The sequence below is a fragment of the Pavona decussata genome, unplaced genomic scaffold, assembly GCF_977016875.1.
Source record: "Pavona decussata unplaced genomic scaffold, jaPavDecu1.1 SCAFFOLD_254, whole genome shotgun sequence".
Classification (NCBI taxonomy): domain Eukaryota; kingdom Metazoa; phylum Cnidaria; class Anthozoa; order Scleractinia; family Agariciidae; genus Pavona; species Pavona decussata.
The window spans coordinates 1,041,482-1,064,740 of record NW_028145657.1 but is presented as its reverse complement, the minus strand read 5'-3'; the positions used below and the strand labels follow the sequence as shown (position 1 = coordinate 1,064,740).

Sequence of the window (23,259 nt, the reverse complement as noted above, 5' to 3'; positions counted from 1 at the left end):
GTTACATCTGTAAAAAGCGCCTTCGAAAACTAGACTGAGCGACATCCAAGATCCAAGATTGCAGTTGTAAAGATTTCAAGGCAGAATTCGAATTCCATTAGATAATATTCAGTTTCTTCTTCACCGACCGATCATAACTCGCTGGGGTGCTTTTATCAATTCTTGTCAAAACGACGAGTTTTAGGCTTGTAATTCCAAACAATTCTCATGTTAGACCTGCTATTGCACTGTACGATGAGCCCCCCCCCCCCCCCCCCATTTTTCAAAACGCTCCGCCGCCTCTGTCCTTACAATTTGCTCAGTACTTTGGAACGGAAACATTACTGAAGCAATGCACCTTATTTGTTTTTAAACTAGAATTGTTAAGGTATTATATAAAATTGATATCGATTTTGAAAATCCATGTAGATTTGTCCAGTTGTACTCCGGTATGCTTGTATTATCAATATGAACTACAGGTGTGAACAGCATATAAGAAGGGAAGAGAGGGTTGAAAGATATAACGTACTATGTGGTTCACCAGGAGGAATCTATCTCTTGTGTTACACAAGTGTTTATTGGCAATAGTAATAACATTTAAAGGCCCACTGTCACTTACCGGACGTAATGTTCCACGCATTGAAAAGCGAGTACCAATCACAACAGATAATATAATACACGTCCTAGAAATGATGGCGAAAAATCCCAAAATTTCGCATTAACAGCGGTGAACCTTAAGTCGAAACTCAATTGACGTGAAGCATTGCTCACTAAAATAAATACAGACTAACGTCTCTGATTTTGGATTACCTAATACAAGACGACAGTCTTGCAACCATACCCTGTCTAGGACGGATCCAGGGCAGACTCGTTTGAAATTATATACCCTGTTCAGGACAGAGACGCCAAAAACCATACCCTATCCAGCTGCACGTCCCTGTATAGCCCATATAGGGGAGTACCCCCCCCCCCCCCCGGGACTCGAACCCCGGTTTCCTGCGGTCAGACGTGAACCATCACGTTCGGAGAACTCAAGCATTTTACCACAGGTATCCCAAGCTGTATGAGCGTTAAAATAAAAACCTTTGTTTTGACCTTTGTAATTTGAGTTTCACGATGTTACGCAATGGCGTAAATTATAAGGGTTTGTATGGGAATTTACGAACGTGTTTTGGAATCGAAAATAAATGGCATGAATTGAAAAAAAAAATGGCTTACCTTGTCTCCTCGGTATCTTGCCAGTGTTTTTGTGCCGTACTTTGGCCATTTCAGCGCGATTTAGTGGGTTTTAGGTTAACGGAAATTTCCGAGCAATTCCAAACCTTACAACTTGGGCCCATTCCTCGAGGTAGAGGACCGAGCCGAAATTATTCAAAATGGCCGCCGCTTGAAGAAAAGGGAGATTAATACAAGAAAGGTAATGAAAGTTTTATTTTACCACGCTGCTGCAGTTGACTCCCGATAACTCGAACCTTCAAGGAAAAATAGTGTTTTGGGGATAAAATCGGCTTATGGCGATCAGCTGTGGCCTGAGTCACGATTCACCCAACTTCAATTCAGTCAAGTTCGTGTCAGCTTCCGTTTCTTTTAATCCTTTTGTTTCGTTATGTCTAGCTATCTTTGATTGCGATTCTCACTTTCATAATGATGCGCCAACTGCTGTTCGAACATTTTCCTTGTAGACGTAATCGCGAGTCAGGTCAATTTGTTATTATTAAACATTTATATTATTATTATAATTAATGTTGGTACTAAGGTCGAGGTTTTTTGAAAGAAATTAACCGCTATAATTCCTCATTCATGCATTTTCTTAAAAGCGGTTTGTCGAGTGTTGTTGTCTAGTTATCCACTATGCCTTGTGAATCTGCCCACGTATATGGATACCACCAAAGCTAATGGACAAACCTTTCATGCCAGATTTAGAGGTTGACAGTGTTATCTTATTAAAGCTCGAAGATGGCTACGGATAAAGCAGTTCCGTTTTATGTTGAATCCATATGCATCCAGTTATTGTGGAGCATAGTCGTATGAACAATTCTAACTTGAAAAAACATGGCTGTCAACATTTTGCTCGCGAAGGGTATAGGCTGCATTCCATATCATCTTGGGTGTCCTGTGGACTCAACAAGATGGGGCTTGAGTGGCAGGGTGATACTCCTTCATCGCCCATTTTCCTAGGTGCAGAGATGGGATCTCTGCTTCAGGTGTATGGGTTCTAGAGGTCTTAATCTTCTTAGAAAATTTATAAACAACGGGGGATGTCGCATAACTTTCAACAGAAGTAGAGAATCGCAGCGGTAATAGCGCTCTAGCGATCGATAATGAAATATGTTGCAAACCCGGCAGTTAATCTTTCTGTTTACCACAGTTGTCACATCATCATGTAAACAAGAATGAAATCCAGAAAACTTAAAAAGAAGAGAAAAATCCAAAAATAAATGTTGGATCCTGGCTCGAACTTGACTTGGGCTTGAACATGACAATGAGAGAGTCTCAAAATCTCCTGCTGTTTTCAAAATAGCATAACCTGACAGTAAAGCCTCCATGGAGGACATCTCAGTAATTATTATTATTATTATTATTACTATTAATAATTAACAATTATTTACCAAAGTGGAGGTGAATACTGATGGATATTTACCGAGCCGCGAAGCGGCGAGGTAAATATCCATCACTTTCACCGACACTGAGGTGAATAATTGTTTTAGTATATACCACACAAGCTGAATAAGAAGTGGACCAAAAACTACTTTATTTTTGACAATATACCGACGAATGGTGGGTAGTTTTAGAATCTTGCGCGCCGCGCGGTAAGCGATTTGTTATTGAAGAAAGTTCTATCTCGCTTTCTTGCGGACAAACGAAACTTCTGGAGGCACTTGTTTAGTTGCTATGTGTCTTTTCTTTAATTGTTGTGTGAAATTTGTCCTGTTGTTAAAACCATACTGGAAAACATTACGTTTCATTCTTTACATTGTATTAAATAAAGTTATAGTGCTCGGCAGGTTTCACAAACAATGCATTGTATTTTTATTTTTCGCCTTAGAATATGAGGTTTTGAAAGATTAAATAACTTACCATGCAATACCGTCAAACCAAACTTTGTTGCCATTTTTTTATTTTTTGTAGTAGCTGTCTCTTTTATCGAAATATGTTCCTATTAAGTGACCGTGGTGAAACGGGAAGACATCTTGTTTCTCTTCGGCTGCTCGGAGGTGAATAGTACTTGGCTAATTACCTCCGAGCTAGCCAATCAGCATACGCGAAAAGCACTATTCACTTGTGTGGTATATACTAATAATTATTATTGCTTTTATTTTTGTTTTCTGTCTTGTTGACCCATATTTGTGGTGGGACATTCAATTGTGAATCTTGAGAGTAAACCCAGTTTTCATCTTCCTTTGTTTTGTTTGTAAATTTGTTTTTGTTAAATCTGTATTGTTAAGTCTAGCAAAATGAAATAAAGGAAAAGAAAATGAAAGAACATTTAATTGATTCTCAAATTAGTCATCAAATACACAATGTGAAAAATTTTTGTGTCAATATTCACTAAGCACATGTGCCACTCATTTCCTTTCACAGCAATCCTATGGTTCGCATCATGAGAATAAAAATTGAGTAAGATCAGAAAGAGTAATAAAATATGGAGAGGACATCAGAGCCAAAAAATCCCAGAGATGGAGCAAGTGTGTTCTCAATCGTGTTCCTCTGGTGGCTACAAGATGTGCTAAGCCTTGGGAACAAGCGACCACTGACTGACAAAGATTTGCTTCCCCTTCTAGAAGATTACAAAGCTGAGGTGCTCATTGAAAAAGCTGAGAAATACTGGTTGGATGAATTAAAAAGGAGTCAATTTAAAAACAAGAAGCCACATTTATGGAAAGCACTGATTAGGCTTATTCCCTGGAGGTCAGGTGTTACAATAGTTCTTTTGAGAATGCTGTTGTCTTTGAGCTTTGTCTTTCTCCCTTTATGTCTTTGGCTTGTGTTGAAGACATTAAATGATAGGCCAAATATGGACATGAAGCTTGCATTTATCTATGTGGTACTTTTGGGGGTAACAAGTGTGGTAAAAACACTATCAACACAACACTATGACTACCTTACAGAGCTCTGGGCTCTGAAGCTGAAGGTGGCAGTAATTGGACTTGTTTACAAGAAGGTAATTAATCTTGTAGCTTTAAGTAAATACAGTCTTGAAAAGAATACTGTAGTAACTGGCTTTGAGTGACATGTGAACTGGGTGTATTCCAAAATCCTACACACTGTGATTATGTATTTTGACACCCAATGTATGATGTGTGGGTCCTGAAAATATCATCCACACCCCTTCCCCCTCTGCCCAGGAAATAATTGGAAAGCCTAAGGAGGGAGGGGCCATAAATAAGATCACTGGAAAGCCTGATGGGTGCTCTCAAATGTCATTCCAAAGTTTTAGAAGAAAGTGAATAGATGCTAAACTGGAATTTCTTGAGGGTTGGAGTGCCCCCTCTCCTCCCTCCCCCCCCCCCAAAAAAAAAAACCTATGAGGGTGGGTATGGCTATTTTCTGGAACAACATAGTGCCACCCTATCCCTCTGAAAAGTCTAGGTTGCAAATTTGTTGGCCTTTAAATCCCTTCCCCTTCCATCTGGCTATGGGTATTTTCTGGAACAAATCCCATTGGGCTGACAATCTCACAGAACCCATTAAGTCAGTCTAAATTTAGATTCAAAATTGGTAACCGTCAACTCATCATCCGAAGTTGTTAGGTCGACAAACAAGGCCAACAAATGATACTAAGTAAATTAATGTGTAAGAGAAAGATATAACATAGTACACTGTATGTGAAAATGTGGTTTGTGGGAGAGGACTTGAACCCTGGTCTCTTCCATCCAAGGCTGATGTGATAACCGCTACACAACAGCGAATTCACAGTAGAAGTAGACGAAATAGCACAGCTTATTCTTTTTACTGTACATCAGTCACTAATATCTTCAGGTTGCTCACTCAACATGGAGAGTCTGATTTCACTCAGGATTGACTAACAGCTGCAACATGGATATGAATTGCTATGTAACATTCGAACTGATATGTAACATGAAACAGACAGCAAGGAATATTTGTAGTTTACTTGCTTTGTTGGTATCATACAGGGTATCATATAACAGATCATTGCAGTGGCCCTATGTCAAAATAATTGGCTGATTCACTTAATAGTACAGGGAATATTCTTTGCTGTCTGTTTGATGTTACAACAGATCACAACCTGTAAACTGGCCTTGCAGAACAATGGTTATTGTTAACAAGTAATGTGTTTTAGCATATTCCAGACCAGTGGAGAGTGTTATTTTGCATGCTCTTTTGGGCTACTGAAACTTCAGAATGGTAGTTGCCATCCACCTCTCAGAACTATCCAAGTGTTTTGCCAATTTCTCAGAAAAAAAAGTTACCTCAGTAAATTTGGTCACTTGTGCTTAAAGTAAGCATTTGTGTGCAATAAACTAAAAGGCATTTTTGCCTAAGAAACAAAACAGTTCTTTCTGATCCTCTATCAGATCTTGGGAGCACTTCTGATCAGTTTTTAATCTGAAGAACCAGTACAAAATTGAACATGATAGAGATTTGTTTGACGAAATTAGCACTTTAAAAGTGTCCATGTAATCTCAGCTTCCAAAATTTACAACAAAGAGCTAAATTTGGGCATGATGGTCACTTTGTTTGTCAAGCTTGAAGTGTATTGTTCAAGAATGTTCCAGAACGTGCAGTCATTGTAATTTCGGAGGGACCTATGTTTGGAATTTTTACGGTTTGGCTTTTCAAATGCCCCCAGTTAACAGTAATCAGCACATTTGAATATAAATACCAAGCCCAGGGTAAAATGATACGCAAAGAAGAGCTTTCTTCTTAGTAAGTCCCAATGGGTTAGGGGAGCAGGAATGGCGCAGTGGTGAAGACACTCGCTTCCCACCAATGTGGCTCGGCCTCGAATCCCGGACTGGGCGTCATATGTGGATTGAGTTTGTTGTTAGTTCTCATTCTTGCTCCGAGAGGTTCTTCTCCGGGTACTTCCGTTTTCCCCTCTTCAAAAACCAACATTTCCAAATTCCAATTCGATATGGAGAGTGTTCTCAATTAGTTCTCTGCGTTAAATGCACTGACACTTCAATAAACTGGTCGATTTTTTATTTATGTTACGGGCATTTTCTCGTCACTGTTCTTCATACGTACTAACTCACTTGTGAGGATAAAGACATCTAACCTCGGGTTGCCATCGCAAAAATTTAACACACTTTATTACACTTGAAAATGCATCGTTATGGTAAAGGTTACAGTGAAAATGAATTGGTGACTTTAAGTTGTGTTTGCTATTAGGTTCTCTCACTAAATCGGTATGGCCTGGAGTCCAAGTTATCTGGAAACATCATCAACCTGGTCTCTAACGATGCACAAAAAGTGGAAAAGTCCTTGAACCAACTGGGAATGGTGCTTTCTGTGCCTTTGGAACTTTCAATCAGCTTGGTGATCCTGTGGTACTTGATTGGCTGGGAAGCGTTCGTTGGTGCATCCCTGTTTTTCCTGTTAGTCACCTTTCAAATCTTTATAGCGAGAAAAGCTGCCAAAATTAGACAGAAGGCGGCTGCGTTCACAGATAAACGACTCGTGGTGATGAATGAAATCATCTCTGGAATACGAGCAGTCAAAATGTATGCTTGGGAGTGGAACTTCAGGGACATTTTGTTCGAGTTTCGCAGGTAATGAGGAAAACAATCCAAACAAAGGAATCAAAACAAAATGAAACAAAACAACAACTATGGTTCCGATCGATCGGTTAAAAGAAAGGCGCGTTTTCCTGCGCTTGACACCATCTCATATATTTGCTTTGAGTTCGGATTGGTTCATTGCGCTGTTTTCGTCTGTTCTGATTGGTTAGAGTGATTAAATTGGTTTTGGGTTTAAGACACTGAAAAAATTCCGTTACCACTACAGAAACTTGCTTCAACAAAAAATTCTAAGACGACTCCTACTCTCCCTACTGCAGAAAATTGCAAATTTGTATATTTTCCTTTGTCTCTTAAAGCGGTTGTCATTTGACTCTCGAACGTCATTTTACATTTGGTTTGCTTTGCGTTAATGGTTGGTTAAAAATTCTCAACCAATTACTGATTTGGTTGTACACGTTTTCCCGTGTGTAACGACATTTTCTTGTGGTGGTTTTTGACCAAATATAACAGTTTTGTCCCAGAAAGACATGGAGGCAAATCAAACTAGGGCTATTTACCAATTATTCCAGGAGCGTGCGTTGGATATGAAATGATAAACAGTCAACGCGGTACGTAGCGCCTCGTTGGCTATTTATCATCTCATATCCAACAACCGTGAGTGGAATAATTGTTTTATTAAAAGCGATCAAGAAATATTGCTACATTAATTTTGTTTTGCAAGAACAACCAGGAGACGGGTATGGTATAATGGCCCATATACCATGGTCGCTAAGCCAATCAAATCCATCGAATTGCATTATACGATGATGCAGTTTTTAAATACTAATATCTACTTTTCTTAATTTATTTACAGATGGCCGTAATTCGCTTCAAAGCCCTCTTCATTTCCATGATTTCTGTTTTGTTCTTCACAACACTCCCCCTAGCCGGTCTTATTGCAGTTACAACTCTAGCTCTGACAGGAACGCATTTCTCTTCTTTTACGGTATTCACACTTCTCCTAGGCCTTCTAACGATACGCTTTATATTTTGTAACAACTTGAGTGGATCTGTCTACATGGTCACTGAAGCTAAAGTAGCCCTCGACAGAATCCAGGCCTTTCTTAAGGACCAGGATGCAAACTATGAACCAACCCTGGAGAACCACGAGAACAAACCGCTTTTAGTAGAGCAATCGGGTAATCTTGAAGATGATCTTGCGGTTCACTATAAAATAACAAAGAAAAAAGAGAATTACAGAAAACGAGACTATTCTACAGCCAAGAATTTGAAACCATTTATTCTTGGTGCTGTATCTGTGAGGAATGAAGACATTTCTTTTAGCAACTGTTATAAAGTTTCATCGGAAGCATTTATAGGTCGGTCTACTGGTGGATTAAACCTCAGTGATCAAACTAGTGCGCCAAGCCGCAGCCTACCTTTTCTTTCTATATCTGATGCGACTTGTTCTTGGAGTCAAAGCTACCTTACCGACACCTTGTGTGGCATAACGTTAACTATCCGTAAAGGTGAGATGTTAGCGATCACGGGTGTAGTAGGAAGTGGAAAATCGTCTTTACTAACGGCTATTCTTAGGGAACTACCTTTACGTAAAGGAACATTGTCGATTCACGGGAAAGTAGCTTATGTACCTCAAATACCCTGGGTGTTTTCGGGAACCGTAAGGGAAAATATTTTGTTTGGTTTGCCATTTCAGGAAGAGAGGTTCCAAAGAGTCGTTCATGTCTGTGGGTTGGTGAAGGACCTCAGTGATTTTGTCAGAGGTGATCTTACCGAAATTGGACAGCGTGGAGTGAGTCTTAGTGGAGGACAAAAAGCACGGGTGGGGCTAGCACGTGCCGTGTATTCAAACGCTGACATTTACCTGCTCGACGATCCATTAAGTGCGGTGGACACTAAAGTGGGAAGGAAACTATTCGATAGCTGCATCCTCGGGGAATTATCGGGTCGCATTCGTTTGTTGGCCACTCACCAACTGCAGTATTTGAAAAATGTCAATCGCATTGCTGTTATTGAAAAGGGCTCAGTAGCATACCAGGGAAGCTATGATGAGCTTAAAGCGAAGGGAGCATTTGGAGGAATTCTGGAATTATCATCAGAGCCTTCTGAGAATGGAACTGAGGGCGCAGGGAGTGAAGGCAGCAATAAGACCCTGCTACAAGAACCGTCTGTTGTCTCGGCTCCCGTCGAGAAAGTAAAAGAAGAGCATAGTGGCAAAGTGACTTTGTGTAGTGATTTGAAGATGGAAAAGAATTTAATCATTCCTCCAGCGTATGAAAGACAAGAGCTGATTAATAACCAGCAGCTAAATGGGAAAGGAAAGATCGAGGAGGCGCTGAATGGACTATCTATCTCCGAGGTGTCGTCTGAAAATGGGCACAAAACAGAATTTTTTTCAGGCAGTCCGATGTTGGAAAAGAATGCCATTATTTGCCAGGAAGAGGGTGAGAAATCGGACGATTTTGAGAACTCAATGAGTGCAAGTCTAAAGAAGGTTGGTGAGAAAGGAAGCATCGAGAAGACGTCTGATGAACCAAATATGTCGCCGGTTTCGATTGAGCAGGGGCGTGTGAATCGGTCTTTTTCGTGTGATTCGGATTTGGAAAAGAGTTTAGTCATTAGCCAGGAGGAGCTTCAACAGTGTGAAAGCTCTGGAGAAAGTTTCGAAAGCGTTGAAGAGCGTAGTGAGAAAGGGATCGTGAAGCTGTCCAATAGGTTATCCCCTTCACCCGTTTCTTCTGGGAAAAGGCATGCACACCACGAAGACAACTCACTGTTAACTGATGTGTTTGATTTGCCCAAACTAGAAGGAGATGACGCCTTAGTCTCAGAAATCGTTGGGCTCAAAGCCAAAAATGTCCCCGAAGCTGACCATCGGAAAGTTCTTGACTTGAAGGAATCAGAAGAACATAAGACAACTGGCACGGTGACCTGGGGGCTGTATTGGAGATATTTTAAGGAAGGTCTATCAGTACCATTGCTAATCTTCCTGGCATTTTTATTGATATTTGCACAAGGTAAGGTCAGGCAAATAAAGGTATCTTTATGTTAAGCTTGGGGACTTGGAAAGGCTTCATCCAGTTTTAGGGGCAAGGAGGCTCATGGGTCAGTATCTTTATCACATTTATTCTCCTTTGTTTTGTTATCATTTCATCCTTGTGCAAAATGACGTCACCATCACGTAAGACGTGGCTCTCGAGGCCTTCGTTCTCTTTCTTCAGTGTTTTTTAAGAGTTCAAAATTAACAATTTGATAGCAGGTGAAGCTTTTTATCTGGTTTGAAATAATTTTCGTCTATGTGCCTGCGTATGTCCGGCGTTACCTGACATTTTAGGTGTGACGGAAACGTCCCATTCGGTCACCCACCTCGCGTTTCGTAAAGGTACATTGAAAGTATAAATATGTAAGCCATCCTATTGTTTTTATGGTTTATTTACTAAATCTTCACTTTCAGTAACCTTAATGTGTTTAATTCACTATTACTGAAGGATGAGCTCAGATCGTTCACTTACCCCGCGCCCGCATCTCGGCGGTGCTATACCCATTCTTTTAGTCGTGTACCATAGAGCTGTAGTTTCACGTAATTTTGGAAGTGTGAAATTGTTGTTGATGATGGCTCATTGATCGGTGTGATCATTGTATATCTCGTCGTCTCTTGTTTCTTGATCTGGATTTACGCGACATGTTTTTCTCGGGCGTTAAGAAGAAACGTATCTTTGAAAGAGGCAAGTGATATACGGCAGATAATGTATTCTAGTTGCCCGTTCGTTAGGGTTTCACAGATCTGATAAAAAACAAACGTTTTTAAAAGGGCTTTCTGAAAGCAGGTTTAGTGCTAAATAATTCCCTTGATGAGACAGAACGATTACAGATGTTGCAACGCATATCAAAAAGATTGGATTTTTACTGAGTGTAGGAAAGGAGTCCCCGAGTGATAAAGTGATTCTTACTCTTGAGCGTATCAAGAATAGTTAAACGAAAGCTGTGGATGAGTACGTTCTCAACAGTGCTGTTTCCGCAGTATTGTAACAACCACCGGTAGGAGGGCTATCGAGTTGCTAGAGTCCATTATTTATACATCGTGTTTATGCATTTTTGCTAACCTACCGTGAACATTGTTTCAGTTTGTCTCCTGGCTCCAAACTGGTGGTTGGCCAAAATGGCGGAGATGTCACATGACGACCAAAAAGCACCAATCACTCAAGTCATTCATGCTTGCCTTGTGGCTGCGTCCATCGTTGTCTTGGCGACATCGTCCTTCTTTTTTTACTACCTCCTTCTGAAAGCGGCTGAAAACCTTCACAACAAAATGACCGAAGCGACTATCAAAGCTCCTGTACTGTTTTTCGACACTAAACCAGCAGGGCGTATTTTGAATCGGTTTTCCAAAGATATTGGTTGTATGGACGACGTTTTGCCAAAAATATTTGTGACAGCTGTAATCCTTTGCCTCTTGTCGTTGTTTGCCGTTTTAGTTCCTGCAGCAACAAATTACTGGCTGTTCTTGGCTCTTCTTCCGATTATTGGAATATATGTTTATTTTGGGAGATACTTCCTGAAGCCTTCCAGAGAACTGAAGAGAATCGAGGCCATTAGATGCAGTCCTGTGTACTCACACGTCATGGAAACGGTGAATGGACTTGAAATAGTGCACTCTTCAAACATGAACAGGACTTTTCTAGAGAGACTCCAAAGGTAAGCGTTATGGCTTTTATAACGTGGTTTTCTTTTAACAGAGACGAAACTCTGATTTAGTGTGGAACTGGTGGGAAAAAATGTCCCCGCGTTGACATCACTGAAACGTAACGTTTTTGTGTTAACATCAAGGATAAAGCTACTAAACGAAGCGACTTTTCCTCAAATTGTTCGGCAACAATAACATTTTGTATGGTAACGTTTTTCGTTGTAACTTATTTTTTTGCTTTTACGTCTTGTAGTCATTTTAGTGTTTCTTTATTGCTTAATCCCATTTTTTTGACCTCAAAGAAAACATAGAAGTTTTGTTTTATTTTGAGGGAGATGGGAGTGTTCAGAATCTTATTCTACTTTTCGAGTCATAAAAAGTGTCATTGTTTACTATACGACATGACGCATAGTACTGATAGTCGTGCTCCACGGCAAACGGCCAACCTCAACGTAGCCGCGTGTGGCACGCGAAATAATCCCGTAAGCTTCGCAAAACCACGCTAAAACATAGGCGAAAGGAAGAAAACGTGGAAACTGGCGGGAAAAACGGGATCAGGTGATTATTTCTGCCATGCGTGTATCCTTCTAAATCTCTCTTGTTGCGTACAAAAACTCGTAAGGAAGTTTACTTGGAGTAACAGTACGTTGTTTCATTACGGTGTTTTTACCGGCAGGTATCAGGATGAGAATACGCAAGCGTTCTTTATGGTGGTGTCGTGCAATCGTTGGTTGGCTGTTCGCCTAGACCTGCTGTCCAGTGTTTTTGTCACGGTTGTCGCAGTTGGTGCTATTCTGGTCACAGAAAATCCCGGTGAGTTGGTGAAAGCGTTATCCCTTTCAAACGCTTCACTTCCCTGACTACCAGAATGATTAGGTACCTGTTTCTAGCTCAACACTGGAACCATTAATTTCGCAGAAAAACGTTCTGTAAGAAATTGAGGCATGTTTTCTACGTCGTGCTGCAGTTTTCTCAAGCTGGCTCGTTTCTAGCACCATCTGCTGCAAGATTTCAAGTGAAATTCAGTGAAGTTAAATAGCTGTTCTAAAATAAAGAAAGCGAGTCAAAAAACGTAAACAAAAGACAATAAAGAAAGCCCTTACCCAACACGAATGATCCCAAAACAAGATGAAGTAAAATGTATTTCTCGTATATGAATTTAGTCCGGAAAGACGTGGGGTGTTTGAAACCAAGCCACGACAAAGTTTGACATGTCATATAATTTGTTCAGTGGTTTGGCGCGGGAGTAGCTTGGCGTCTGCGGAAGCTGAATTAATTCAAATCGACTAGACCAAAAAACTCCCTAATGTTTCAATGCGATAATATCGAGGGACATCATGATACTTATAGAGTTAACAATGTACTGTTGCCACCGTCATTTTCCTCAGCTTTAGCGGGACTCGCCCTCACGTACGCGCTTCAAACACTGGACGAAACTCAATATGGCGTGAGAATTGCTTCAGAGGTGGAAAACTTGATGACGTCAGTCGAACGTGTCATGGCATACACTGAGATTGAACCTGAACCTGGCTACAGCACAGAATCTATCCCTTCAGGGTCCTGGCCAAGGGAAGGAAGCTTAGATGTACGGGACCTCTCCCTGGTGTACTTTGAAGGCGGGCCTTGCGTACTAAAGAAGATCAGGTTTTGTGTTCGTAGTAAGGAAAAAGTGGGCGTTGTGGGTCGCACGGGGGCTGGAAAGTCATCTCTGGTATCTGCTTTGTTTCGCATGCCAGAGCCTTTGGGAAAGGTGAGTTAAACGTGGAGAATCAAGATAATTTTCGGTATTATTGAAATTCCTGAGATTTTTGTTTTAATTTTTATTAGCATAATGTAACACTACTAATACAATACTAAACACTGCTAACACTGATTTAGACTAATAGCGATAATTACAGTACTGACTGTACTTAAGCATACTATACTATACTATGGTACTAACAAAAACACTAGTTATTCCGGAGATAATACAGAAACTTCAATGGAAAATTCGGGTTGCCACACGCGAGGAAAAGAAAAATGGATTTTTAGGATATGTGAAGTCCCACACATTCCTTGCATAATCCCTGTTTCTGTACCAGAAAGTAGTGATCATAATTAATATAATTTTCCCTTGGTTGGGATGCTAGTCCATCGCAAGGCTATCCCCGCATTTTGTTTGGTAGCCGCGGTTTCAGAGATATTGTGCTGTAAAATGTCTTCTCCAAGGAAATACCTTGCTTCAATGGTGCTACCTGCAACGTTTTCAACGTCTCATTTTATCGGTCGAAGGAACAAAAGATTAGACAACAGAACAATGCTCCTGGCTCTAAAAACAGTTGAGCTACAGGTTACCAGGGTCCAGTGAACATAGAGCTTTAGAGCAGGTGCAAGCCCACTGGACTCATGGTGAAAGCAAAGTCCAATAAATAAAAATGAGAAGCCTCGAATCACGGCCGATGCAATGGAGACGTGCTACAACGCTGTTCCTCCACATAAATCGGTATTTTACAATATTTCAAAAAAACCAAAGATAAATATTTAGGCATGTTAATAAAGTTATTGATTATCAATTCATCTCTTCGCTTTGGTCTATTTTGCAGGTTTTAATTGATGGTGTTGACATTGCGTCTATCAATCTCCAAGAGGCACGCCGGGCCATGGCTGTTATCACTCAAGATCCGGTGCTCTTTGGAGGTACTCTTCACAGAAACATGGACCCGTTCTCACAATATACGGATGAAGACCTCTGGACAGCTCTTGACGAGGTGCAGTTGAAGACCCTTGTGCAAGATCTCCCAGGACAGCTCAACTTTAAATTGAGAGAAGCCGGATCAAACTTGAGCGTTGGTGAGAGGCAGCTGGTGTGTTTGGCTCGTGCGCTGGTCCAAAAGAGCAAAATCATCATCATGGATGAGGCAACTGCTAATGTGGATTTCAAGACTGATCGCCTGATCCAGGAAGTCATTCGTGACAAGTTCAAAGATTCCACAGTGTTGACTATTGCTCACCGACTCAACACCATCATGGACTATGATAGGGTGCTGGTTCTTGATGGTGGACAAGTGGTGGAGTTCGGCAAACCCGAGGTATTGATAAGAAGTGGTGGAGTGTTTGCTGAACTTGTCAGAAGTCACAACAAAAGTGTGAATCACTGAAGTGTTCCCCGCTATCTCATGGACTGCACAGATCTGTGCATAATTACAGTGAATACGGACTCCATATCAAGTGGACACCTTCTATTAAGCGGATACTAGCTTGGCTCCCTAATTTACTTTAAAATGAACCTGTAATGTGCTGTGCCCTCCATTTGGTGGACGCAGTTACCAAAATTAAGCCATTTTGTCATGAAACCTATATTAAGCGTACACTTCAAGTGTTTTTAGAATACATTTCATAGATTTTTGTGGGATTAACATAATGTTTTTACGCCTTTTGTGAGCTGCATTTTTCAGACTTTTACAGTTCGGGAATAATGATTACAAGTAACGAATTATGAACTCAAATGTAATGAAATGTGGTAATGTGGGTATAATAAACGAGGAAAGCAGTATGAGGGTTCTTTCTCTTAGCTCCCAGCTGGGCAAAAGGCTGATATCAAAGCCCTCCATCTATTTCTGTTCTGTGCTGCCTAGCCTGTCTACAGCCGCCCCCTCCCCTCAGGAAAAATCGGGGAGAGAGCCCTCTGTGTTTGACCGTTGATTATCGTGTTCAGAAATCACGTGGAAAATTATATGATTGGCTGATACTTTCTGATCATTACATCATGCAAATAGCTCATTTTAATTGGTTGACATTTTCGCGGGGGCTTCATAAGAGGCGCACAACGTGTGCTTCTTCAGCCGTCAGTCGTCACCTTCGTGTGCCCAACAGATGAACTGGTGAAATGAGTTGTATTTCGTGTGTTTTTTGTAGAAATAATATTGTCAAGAGTACTAATTAAAAATCTGGTGCGGAAGAATACCATGTTTATTTTTACAGGGGGCTGCTGTACACAGGGTAGGTTTTCCAAGCAAGTCAAAACATGAGCGATTATTTGTTGTGTTTTTCATCAATCGAAAAATTAGGCGACAGTTCGCACAAGGTCGTGGAACATTTAATGTCTACAATCAGTTTTCTAGGCATCCTACATCTTGTTGCACAGCATTAATTTGTCACATCTGTAAAAAGCGCCTTCGAAAACTACAGAAGGGACATAGCCGGCCTTTGCCAAAAATTAGACACGGGAATTATCCAAGATAGCAGTTGTAAAGATTTCAAGGCAGAATTCGAATTCCATTAGATAATATTCAGTTTCTTCTTCACCGACCGATCATAACTCGCTGGGTTGCTTTCTTTAATTCTTGTCAAAACCACGAGTTTTACGCTTGTAATTTGAAACAATTCTCATGTTAGACCTGCTATTGCATGAGTGGCTGATGGGGCTGCTCGACTCAAAACCCGCTCCGCAGGCTGGAATAGAGCTGGCTGGGAACTGAATACATTAGACGGTAAACTGTCTGGAACATTTCCAAATATCTAGTTTGCTGAGATTTTTTTCACTACTGGCCCTAGCTGGCCCTAGCTGGGTAAAAGACGTCTCGTTTGTTTTTCCTGCCTGTCAGGACCCCTGTCAGGCTCGTAAAAAATCGTATTTGACTTTTCGCTTGAACACCGTCTTTGCCAATCAAATTTTCTATCTCTATATCACGCTGTTTCCCTGAGATTTTTCCGATGTTTTTTGAATCTTGTACACCTAAGGCTTGCAATCCTCCCTGCGCGTAAATATATTGATCGATATTATCCCGGGGGGATGGGGGATACTTCCTTATAAGAGGCTAATGGGGATGTGCCGCTGGATGGGGTTGCATTTTTACGACCCGGATTGACTAGAATGGGGTTGCATTTTCAATAGAGTTACTAGAATGGGGTCGCACATTTTCGGATTTTTGGGGTAAGAAAATTCTATTTAAGTAGCAATTCAAAATGGTCTTGGTTAAAAAGTTCAGAAAGTTGTTTTTTATTAAATGTAACAATCACATCGGTACGTTTGTAAATATTTACGGTTAGTAAACGTACCAGAATGCTTGTACTGTAGGTGAAAAGTAGAGTCTTCTTCATTCAATTTAAAAAAATGTTTCAATTCATTTAACAATTGATTCATGCGTCAGCGTGCTTCATCGAGATATGAAGCACGCGGGAAGTTTGGAGAGCACGAGAGAAGCGTAAGAGTTGCTCCAAACTTCCCACGTGCTTCATATCTCGATGAATGCACAGCTGACGCATGAATCAATTGTTTTATAACATTTTCAACGCGGTAGTTTTTAAACCCGTTGATTCTAGGTTGGCCAGAGGTTTCCCAAGCATTCAGCCAATGTGCAAAATGGCAATAAACAACCCCATGTTCGGTAAAAATACACATCTTACAGGGTAAAAAAGGCAACACCCCTTTGGTCTACAGTAGTTAAACTTTCTAATTATGGAATAAAATACGCTGGTTGCTAATTGAAAATTTTCCAGAAAACAAACTTAAAAATTTGATCCTCGCGTTACATGGGAGAATTCTTTCCGCTTGCGAGGACATGTCGGTTTGTTTACGCAAGATTTACGCAGTTGTCACGTCTCAAGAATGAAAATAGAAAGAAAACAGACAACTGAAGCTTCCCTAAATGAAAAATTTATTCAATTAAGTCTTTGTTCTAAGAAGCAAAGGCGTACAATTTTTAATCCGAGACGATGAACGCGAAAGAATTGAAGGAACTGCAAGTCCATTTTGAAGTGAATTTATCGAACCGTGTGCACGGTTTTCAAAAATTTCGCAACAAAACTGTTAAGAATACGAAGAAGCTTTCAATTAGAAAAGTATTTAAGTACAAATTCACAATCAAACCTGTAATTTCTTGTGAATTGAATTCCCACAAGTACTCGAACGTTACCAAGAAAGTTCGTGGCGTATAATCAGTAAATAATGATCTGAAATGTCCGCTTACTGGTCGTCGGCTGGATAAAACAACAATATCTCCTTGAAGCACAATTTCTTCGCCGTTAATTATCGGATTTCCGGTTTTGAAACTATCGAGTGTTCCTTAGCAGTCTTTCTTTCAGTTTATCGTTTCGAAAAGGTGTCTTTTCCCTCTGAGAAAGCGAAATTGGCGCCTGAAAATTAATAGTTTTGCGAGACACGATGTCACGGGCCTTGTTCTCTTTTTCCTTTCTTTAGGTTTTTTTCGGGAGTTAAAAACTCCAATCCCGAAGAAAAAGTGGGAAGAGCTTCTTCATCAGCTGGTTTCCTTGTTGTCATCTGTAGTTAAACGTTTTGCTGAAGATTTCTCCCGTTTTTGAATGCAAAATGGAGAAAGTCGCTCACCGAGTTCTCGAGGCATTTGTTTGCTGACGTCATCAGCGTGCACAATAGGAATATGAAGCACGCTCGCGCAATTGAATTTGATTGCACGAATTTACTAGCTATGTTATAATTTAGGATGACCTATTTAAAGGATTGATAAAGTAGATGCATAAATAGAAAGTGACTTTTTTTTTAATAGAAAGTGACTTAGTTGGGATCGCGAAAATTACATTTTCCCAAAAGTGACTGAGTTGGGGTCTATAAAGGACCACAAAATAGACTACAATGGGGCAGGGGCTCTGAGAGGCCAGCGGCACATACCCAGCAAAACTGAACCCAAGTACCCCCGGGGATGTTTAACAGGCTGATTTAGCAACAGAACGGGAAAGTCATTTGAGGACGTGAGAGCGCGCGGAATAGTCTGGACGCTAGTTTATTTCGACTATATGGGCATTCTTGATGCGCGCGCCGTTGTCAACTGACGTTCCCGTTCTGTTGCTAAATCAGCCTATTATTTTCAAGGGAACGTGTTTAATGTGCGGAATACCCGTCGCAAATTTGACAAGGACATAACAAGGGACATGAACAGTGAAACGCGAGTCAGGCGACTTGCAAGCCTTAATATGACTAATACAGTATATTAACTTACAGGATTCACTCTACCACTTTTAGGTCATTACTCTTCAAGGATCTCGTCCGTTTTCATGAGCTCTTACAGTCTTAACATGAACAAAGAAATTCAGCCAGTAACAATGATTTGCTTTACCTTCTTTCCAAGTTCATCGGAACAATTTTCAGTTGACCCACCACAGGTATCCCAAGCTGTATGAGCATTAAAATAAAGACCTTTGTTTTGACCTTTGTAATTTGAGTGTCACGATGAGTGTTACGCAATGGCGTAAGTTATAAGGGTTTGTATGGGAATTTACGAACGTGTTTTGGAATCGAAAATAAAGGGCATGAATTGGAAAAAAAATGGCTTACCTTGTCTCCTCGGTATCTTGCCAGTGTTTGTGTGCCGTATTTTGGCCATTTCAGCGCGATTTAGTGGGTTTTAGGTTTGCCGATTTCCTCTCCATATATAATCTCCCCAAGGTAGGTTACTGCAACGCGAGGCTCGGCAGATCTCCGAATAATAAAACAGCCGTTAATTCGCCCCAAAAGCTCCAATCGTCTCGAAATTCCACATAGAGCTCGCACCATAGCTCCTCTAACCACTCGCTTCCTTCATTGGACGAAAACGTCCGCGGAACGGGAATTTCACCCGGCAAGACCCAAGACGCTTTTCCATCACAGACCTTCAAAACATGCTTGATTCATATGTTCCGTGCACCGACGGTTGGAAAATCGCCTTAGCAGCCAGGCCTCCAGGTTCAAATCACTTGCCCACCCGGTGGGACAGCGGCCAATTCTCGACCACAACAATAACACTCTCCCTCCGGGCCCTGCCAAGAGCGGATTGTCTCCATTGTGTTACGTTCACCAATCGGAGTAAAGCAATATTTAAATAGAGGATTTTCTCGTCGTTGGAATTGAAAAGGAGAAAGCGATTTAACATGCATACGTACGGCGAACATCTCTATTGAAGATGCTTTCAAAACATCGCGACCGCAATCGAGGCGGCGAAAATTTCGACAAAGCGCCGAAACAAGTCAAAGCGTGCGGGTATTCACCAGAGTGGAAGTTATATTTATATTTAAGAAAACTGAGTTTATATTTATATTTAAGAAAACTGACTGGGGGTATTGGCAAAGGCATAAACAAAAACTGAGATCTGAGACAGAAATTAATTCGCATCTGCACTATGTGTCACGAGTTTAAAATATTTGCGGCGACAGTTGCGCTGCTCTACGACTTCCCGCCAGCGCGAAGGATTTTCACATGTAAACTGAACTGTTTGTGTTGCTGATGACAAGCGGTGAACTTCTCACGACTCTGTCGTGCTCCGATTGGTGAATGTAACACAATGGAGACAATCCGCTCTTGGCAGGGCCCGGAGGGAGAGTGTTATTGTTGTGGTCGAGAATTGACCGCTGTCCCACCGGGTGGGCAAGTGATTTGAACCTGGAGGCCTGGCTGCTAAGGCGATTTTCCAACCGTCGGTGCACGGAACATATGAATCAAGCATGTTTCGAAGGTCTGTGATGGACAAGCGTCTTGAGTTTTGCCGGGTGAAATTCCCGTTCCGCGGACGTTTTCGTCCAATGAAGGAAGCGAGTGGTTAGAGGAGCTATGGTGCGAGCTCTATGTGGAAGTTCGAGACGATTGGAGCTTTTGGGGCGAATTAACGGCTGTTTTATTATTCGGAGATCTGCCGAGCCTCGCGTTGCAGTAACCTACCTTGGGGAGATTATATATAGAGAGGAAATCGGCAAACCTAAAACCCACTAAATCGCGCTGAAATGGCCAAAATACGGCACACAAACACTGGCAAGATACCAAGGAGACAAGGTAAGCCATTTTTTTCCAATTCATGCCCTTTATTTTCGATTCCAAAACACGTTCGTAAATTCCCATACAAACCCTTATAATTTACGCCATTGCGTAACACTCATCGTGACACTCAAATTACAAAGGTCAAAACAAAGGTCTTTATTTTAACGCTCATACAGCTTGGGATACCTGTGGACCCACTATCTTCTTTGGCGATAAGAAGTTCAGTTTTGCATTTCCTTAAGAAGTCTGCTTGATCATAAAAATTGATATCACCAGAAATTATCACCGGACGGAATTCATTAAACCTGAAGTCGTAAAGTTGAGAACAAGAATATTTACAACGTAGTCTAGGGTGCTTTCCATTAAGCCAAAATTTTCGGTTAAACCAGTTGAATTATTAATATGGCAAGGTAGTCTTGAGGTAAATCCACGCGTTCTGATTGGTTCGTTCTTGGTCGGGATTTTACCATACGGACCGTTTCCGTGGAAACGGTCATAAGCCGTGTATTTTTGTTTACGGCAAATTTGAAAATTTTCAGCTAAAACTGCGAAAAGAAAATCTGAAAATACTTTCATTCTTTGCAAAGAAACTACCCAAAAGACTGATTCCAACATGGACGAAAAAGAATATCATTTACAAAGCAAATTTTACTATCCCAAAGATCGCGGAGGCCACGCGAAGCCATTAACGATTTCGTAAACAAACAGAGAAGTGAAAACACAAAAGGAAGACGTCTACTAATATGATCACGCTACTCAGTTTTATTGAAGCTAATGGCTTAAATAGTCAAACAATTGAAAGCCTACCTGCGTCCAAGCTTGACCACCTTTCGTCAATTTCTTTTATGAACGTACGGCAGGAAAAGGTGAATACGAGCCAGCAACATTTTCCAGTTTTCAGCGCAATATACAGCGATACTTATCTGAGAAGAAATATCCATTCAACATACTCAAGGACAATGAGTTTGAAAAATCGAGAAGAGTTCTAGCTGCAAATCACAAGTCACTAGTTCACAACTGAACACGACAGAAAAAACAAGCTGCAAGCCGCTCAGGCGATTGACGAAAACGAAGAAGATGCTCCTTTTGAGGCAGGAGAATTCGGCGACTCCAATACAGTTGCACCTCAAAGAACTGTGTTGTGGTTTTTATCCCTACACTTGGGTTTCCAAGCCATAGATGAGAGCGATGAGGACGATAGACTTAATGCTGCTTCTTTTAAAGTTGAATGTCATTTTCACAGCAACCTTTTCTTGATCCGTACTTTGTGATGGGCTAGTATTAAGTTTCGACGAAACAAGTTTTGTCAGTTTCAAAAACAAACTGCAGCTGTTAAGATTTTCGTCAAATTCTGCCACAAATCGTTCTTGAAGTCTTTTCTATAATCAACATGATTACATGTAAACGTTCAGTAAATTGGTTTTCAAACTCGTGGTACCGTAGCTTGTTCTTTCTGGGTTGCTCGTGTCATCACAAACACGTCACGCAAAAACACAAAAAAAAACACGTCACGCGGGAAACCCTTTGAATTCAAGTGACCGGAAATGCGTTTTTATAAATAAACAAGTTTGCTCCGAGTGCCATATAATAAACTACTTACTAACCTAGCTTGCTCGAGCCGTACTGGGGAATATTGGCCCTCGGTCGTTTTTGCACGGACCTCGCTGCGCTCGGTCCGTACTGCCACGACCTCGGGCCAATATTCCCCAGTACGGCCCTCGCGCTCGGTTAGTAAGAGGTTATTATAATGCAAATAATACGCGCGGATCCGGACAGAAATCTTTCGAAACAAACAGGCAACCTTTGAAGGTACCTTACTTTTTCAGTTCAAAACCGGTTGAAACAGGAAATTACTGTTTCATTTGCAGAAAAGTTCCATTTCCATTTTGTTGTCTTCTTGCCCAATCTTGCGCTGCCTTCACGTACGTTTTTTGATCTACCAATTAATTCCAAGTTTGCAACAACTGGCAAAAAAGTTTCTCCATTTGACACGGAAAATTTCCGAAATTTCGAACCAAAAATTTGGTATCTTTCTACTAACTAACCCTGTATCTGATTTTATGGTCTATAAGAGTATAGACCATAGAAAACTGCCGTCGATTTAGTAATCTTCTTCTTTCATCATGACGTCATCATCCAATAAAATGGCGTTAAGACGACTCGGACTCTCCCTAAGCCTACTGCAGAAAATTGCAAATTTTTATATTTTCCTTTGTCTCTAAAGCGGTTTTCATTTGACTCTCGAAAGTCATTTCACATTTGGTTTGGTTTTGCGTTAACGGCGGGTTAAAAAATTCTCAACCAATTACAAGTCAACCAATGATTTGCTTGTACACACTTTCCCGCGTGTGACGACATTTTCTTGTGTTTATTTTGAGTTTTGACCAAATATAACAGCTTCGTCCCAGAAAGACATGGAGGCAAATTAAACTAAGGCTATTTACTAATTATTCCACGAGCGCGCACACCTACCCATCACAGTGTCTGTGTTAAGGATTCGGCCATCTTTGAACAATGTTCGGTTTGTCAATCTAGATAAAATCTGCCGAGTATCCTCGGAGAATACTCAGAGTATCTCCAGTCGCTGATCAATCACCATTACAAACAGACTCTTCGGAGGCTGGTCAATCTTTGGAAAATCTTGGTAGTTTCTTCGGAGTATTTTCGGTTGCTGATCAATCAACTTTGAATATTAAAGTCACGGATTTTTGGATAATCTTCGATAATCTTCGGAGTGCCCTCGGGAATATGGGAAAAAACTTCGGAGTTTCTTCGGAGATATTCGGAAGATCTTCGGAGTTTCTTTGGTCAATCAATCACTTTGAAATAAAAAAAACCGAATCCGCAAGGTTTTTTTCTTTTGCAGTACTGTTAGAGACGTCAGCACCACAGAACACTCACTAAAATAACTATAGGAAATAGCAAGGGGTGACAGGCCTGCACGACTTCTAACAATGGAAACATTTTAAAAGTGTAACCGTCTATTCTTGGTTTTCACATGACGTCATAAAAAACTGAAATTCATAACTAAACACAATTTTGGGTTTTTATCTTCATCACATATAAGAAAATCTAAATTTCCATCGGCTTGCTTGTTTTTCAGCAGGATAGCATTCTTTGTTTTGAAAATAGAGCAGTTTGAATTTTAGATT

The 23,259-nt window shown here is 40.8% G+C and overlaps 1 protein-coding gene across 1 annotated transcript; it reads left to right on the top strand.

The window, feature by feature from the left end:
* The first annotated feature begins 1,336 nt into the window (after positions 1-1,336).
* On the top strand, positions 1,337-14,897 carry LOC146456462 (ATP-binding cassette sub-family C member 4-like). Its single transcript, XM_085092721.1, has 9 exons — positions 1,337-1,396; positions 3,577-4,141; positions 6,334-6,713; positions 7,253-7,256; positions 7,537-9,700; positions 10,808-11,378; positions 12,044-12,180; positions 12,756-13,117; positions 13,950-14,897. Exons 2-9 carry the CDS (start codon positions 3,623-3,625, stop codon positions 14,502-14,504), a joined length of 4,692 nt encoding a protein of 1,563 aa, XP_084948847.1. The 5' UTR covers positions 1,337-1,396; positions 3,577-3,622; the 3' UTR covers positions 14,505-14,897.
* Positions 14,898-23,259: the final 8,362 nt, after the last annotated feature.

Excerpts from the sequence above, each read along its gene's own strand:
- LOC146456462 (XM_085092721.1), top strand. The coding sequence starts at position 3,623 with ATGGAGAGGACATCAGAGCCAAAAAATCCCAGAGATGGAGCAAGTGTG. Across the intron at positions 9,701-10,807 it reads TTTATTGATATTTGCACAAG|TTTGTCTCCTGGCTCCAAAC; the intron begins GTAAGGTCAGGC and ends ACATTGTTTCAG. Across the intron at positions 13,118-13,949 it reads TGCCAGAGCCTTTGGGAAAG|GTTTTAATTGATGGTGTTGA; the intron begins GTGAGTTAAACG and ends TCTATTTTGCAG.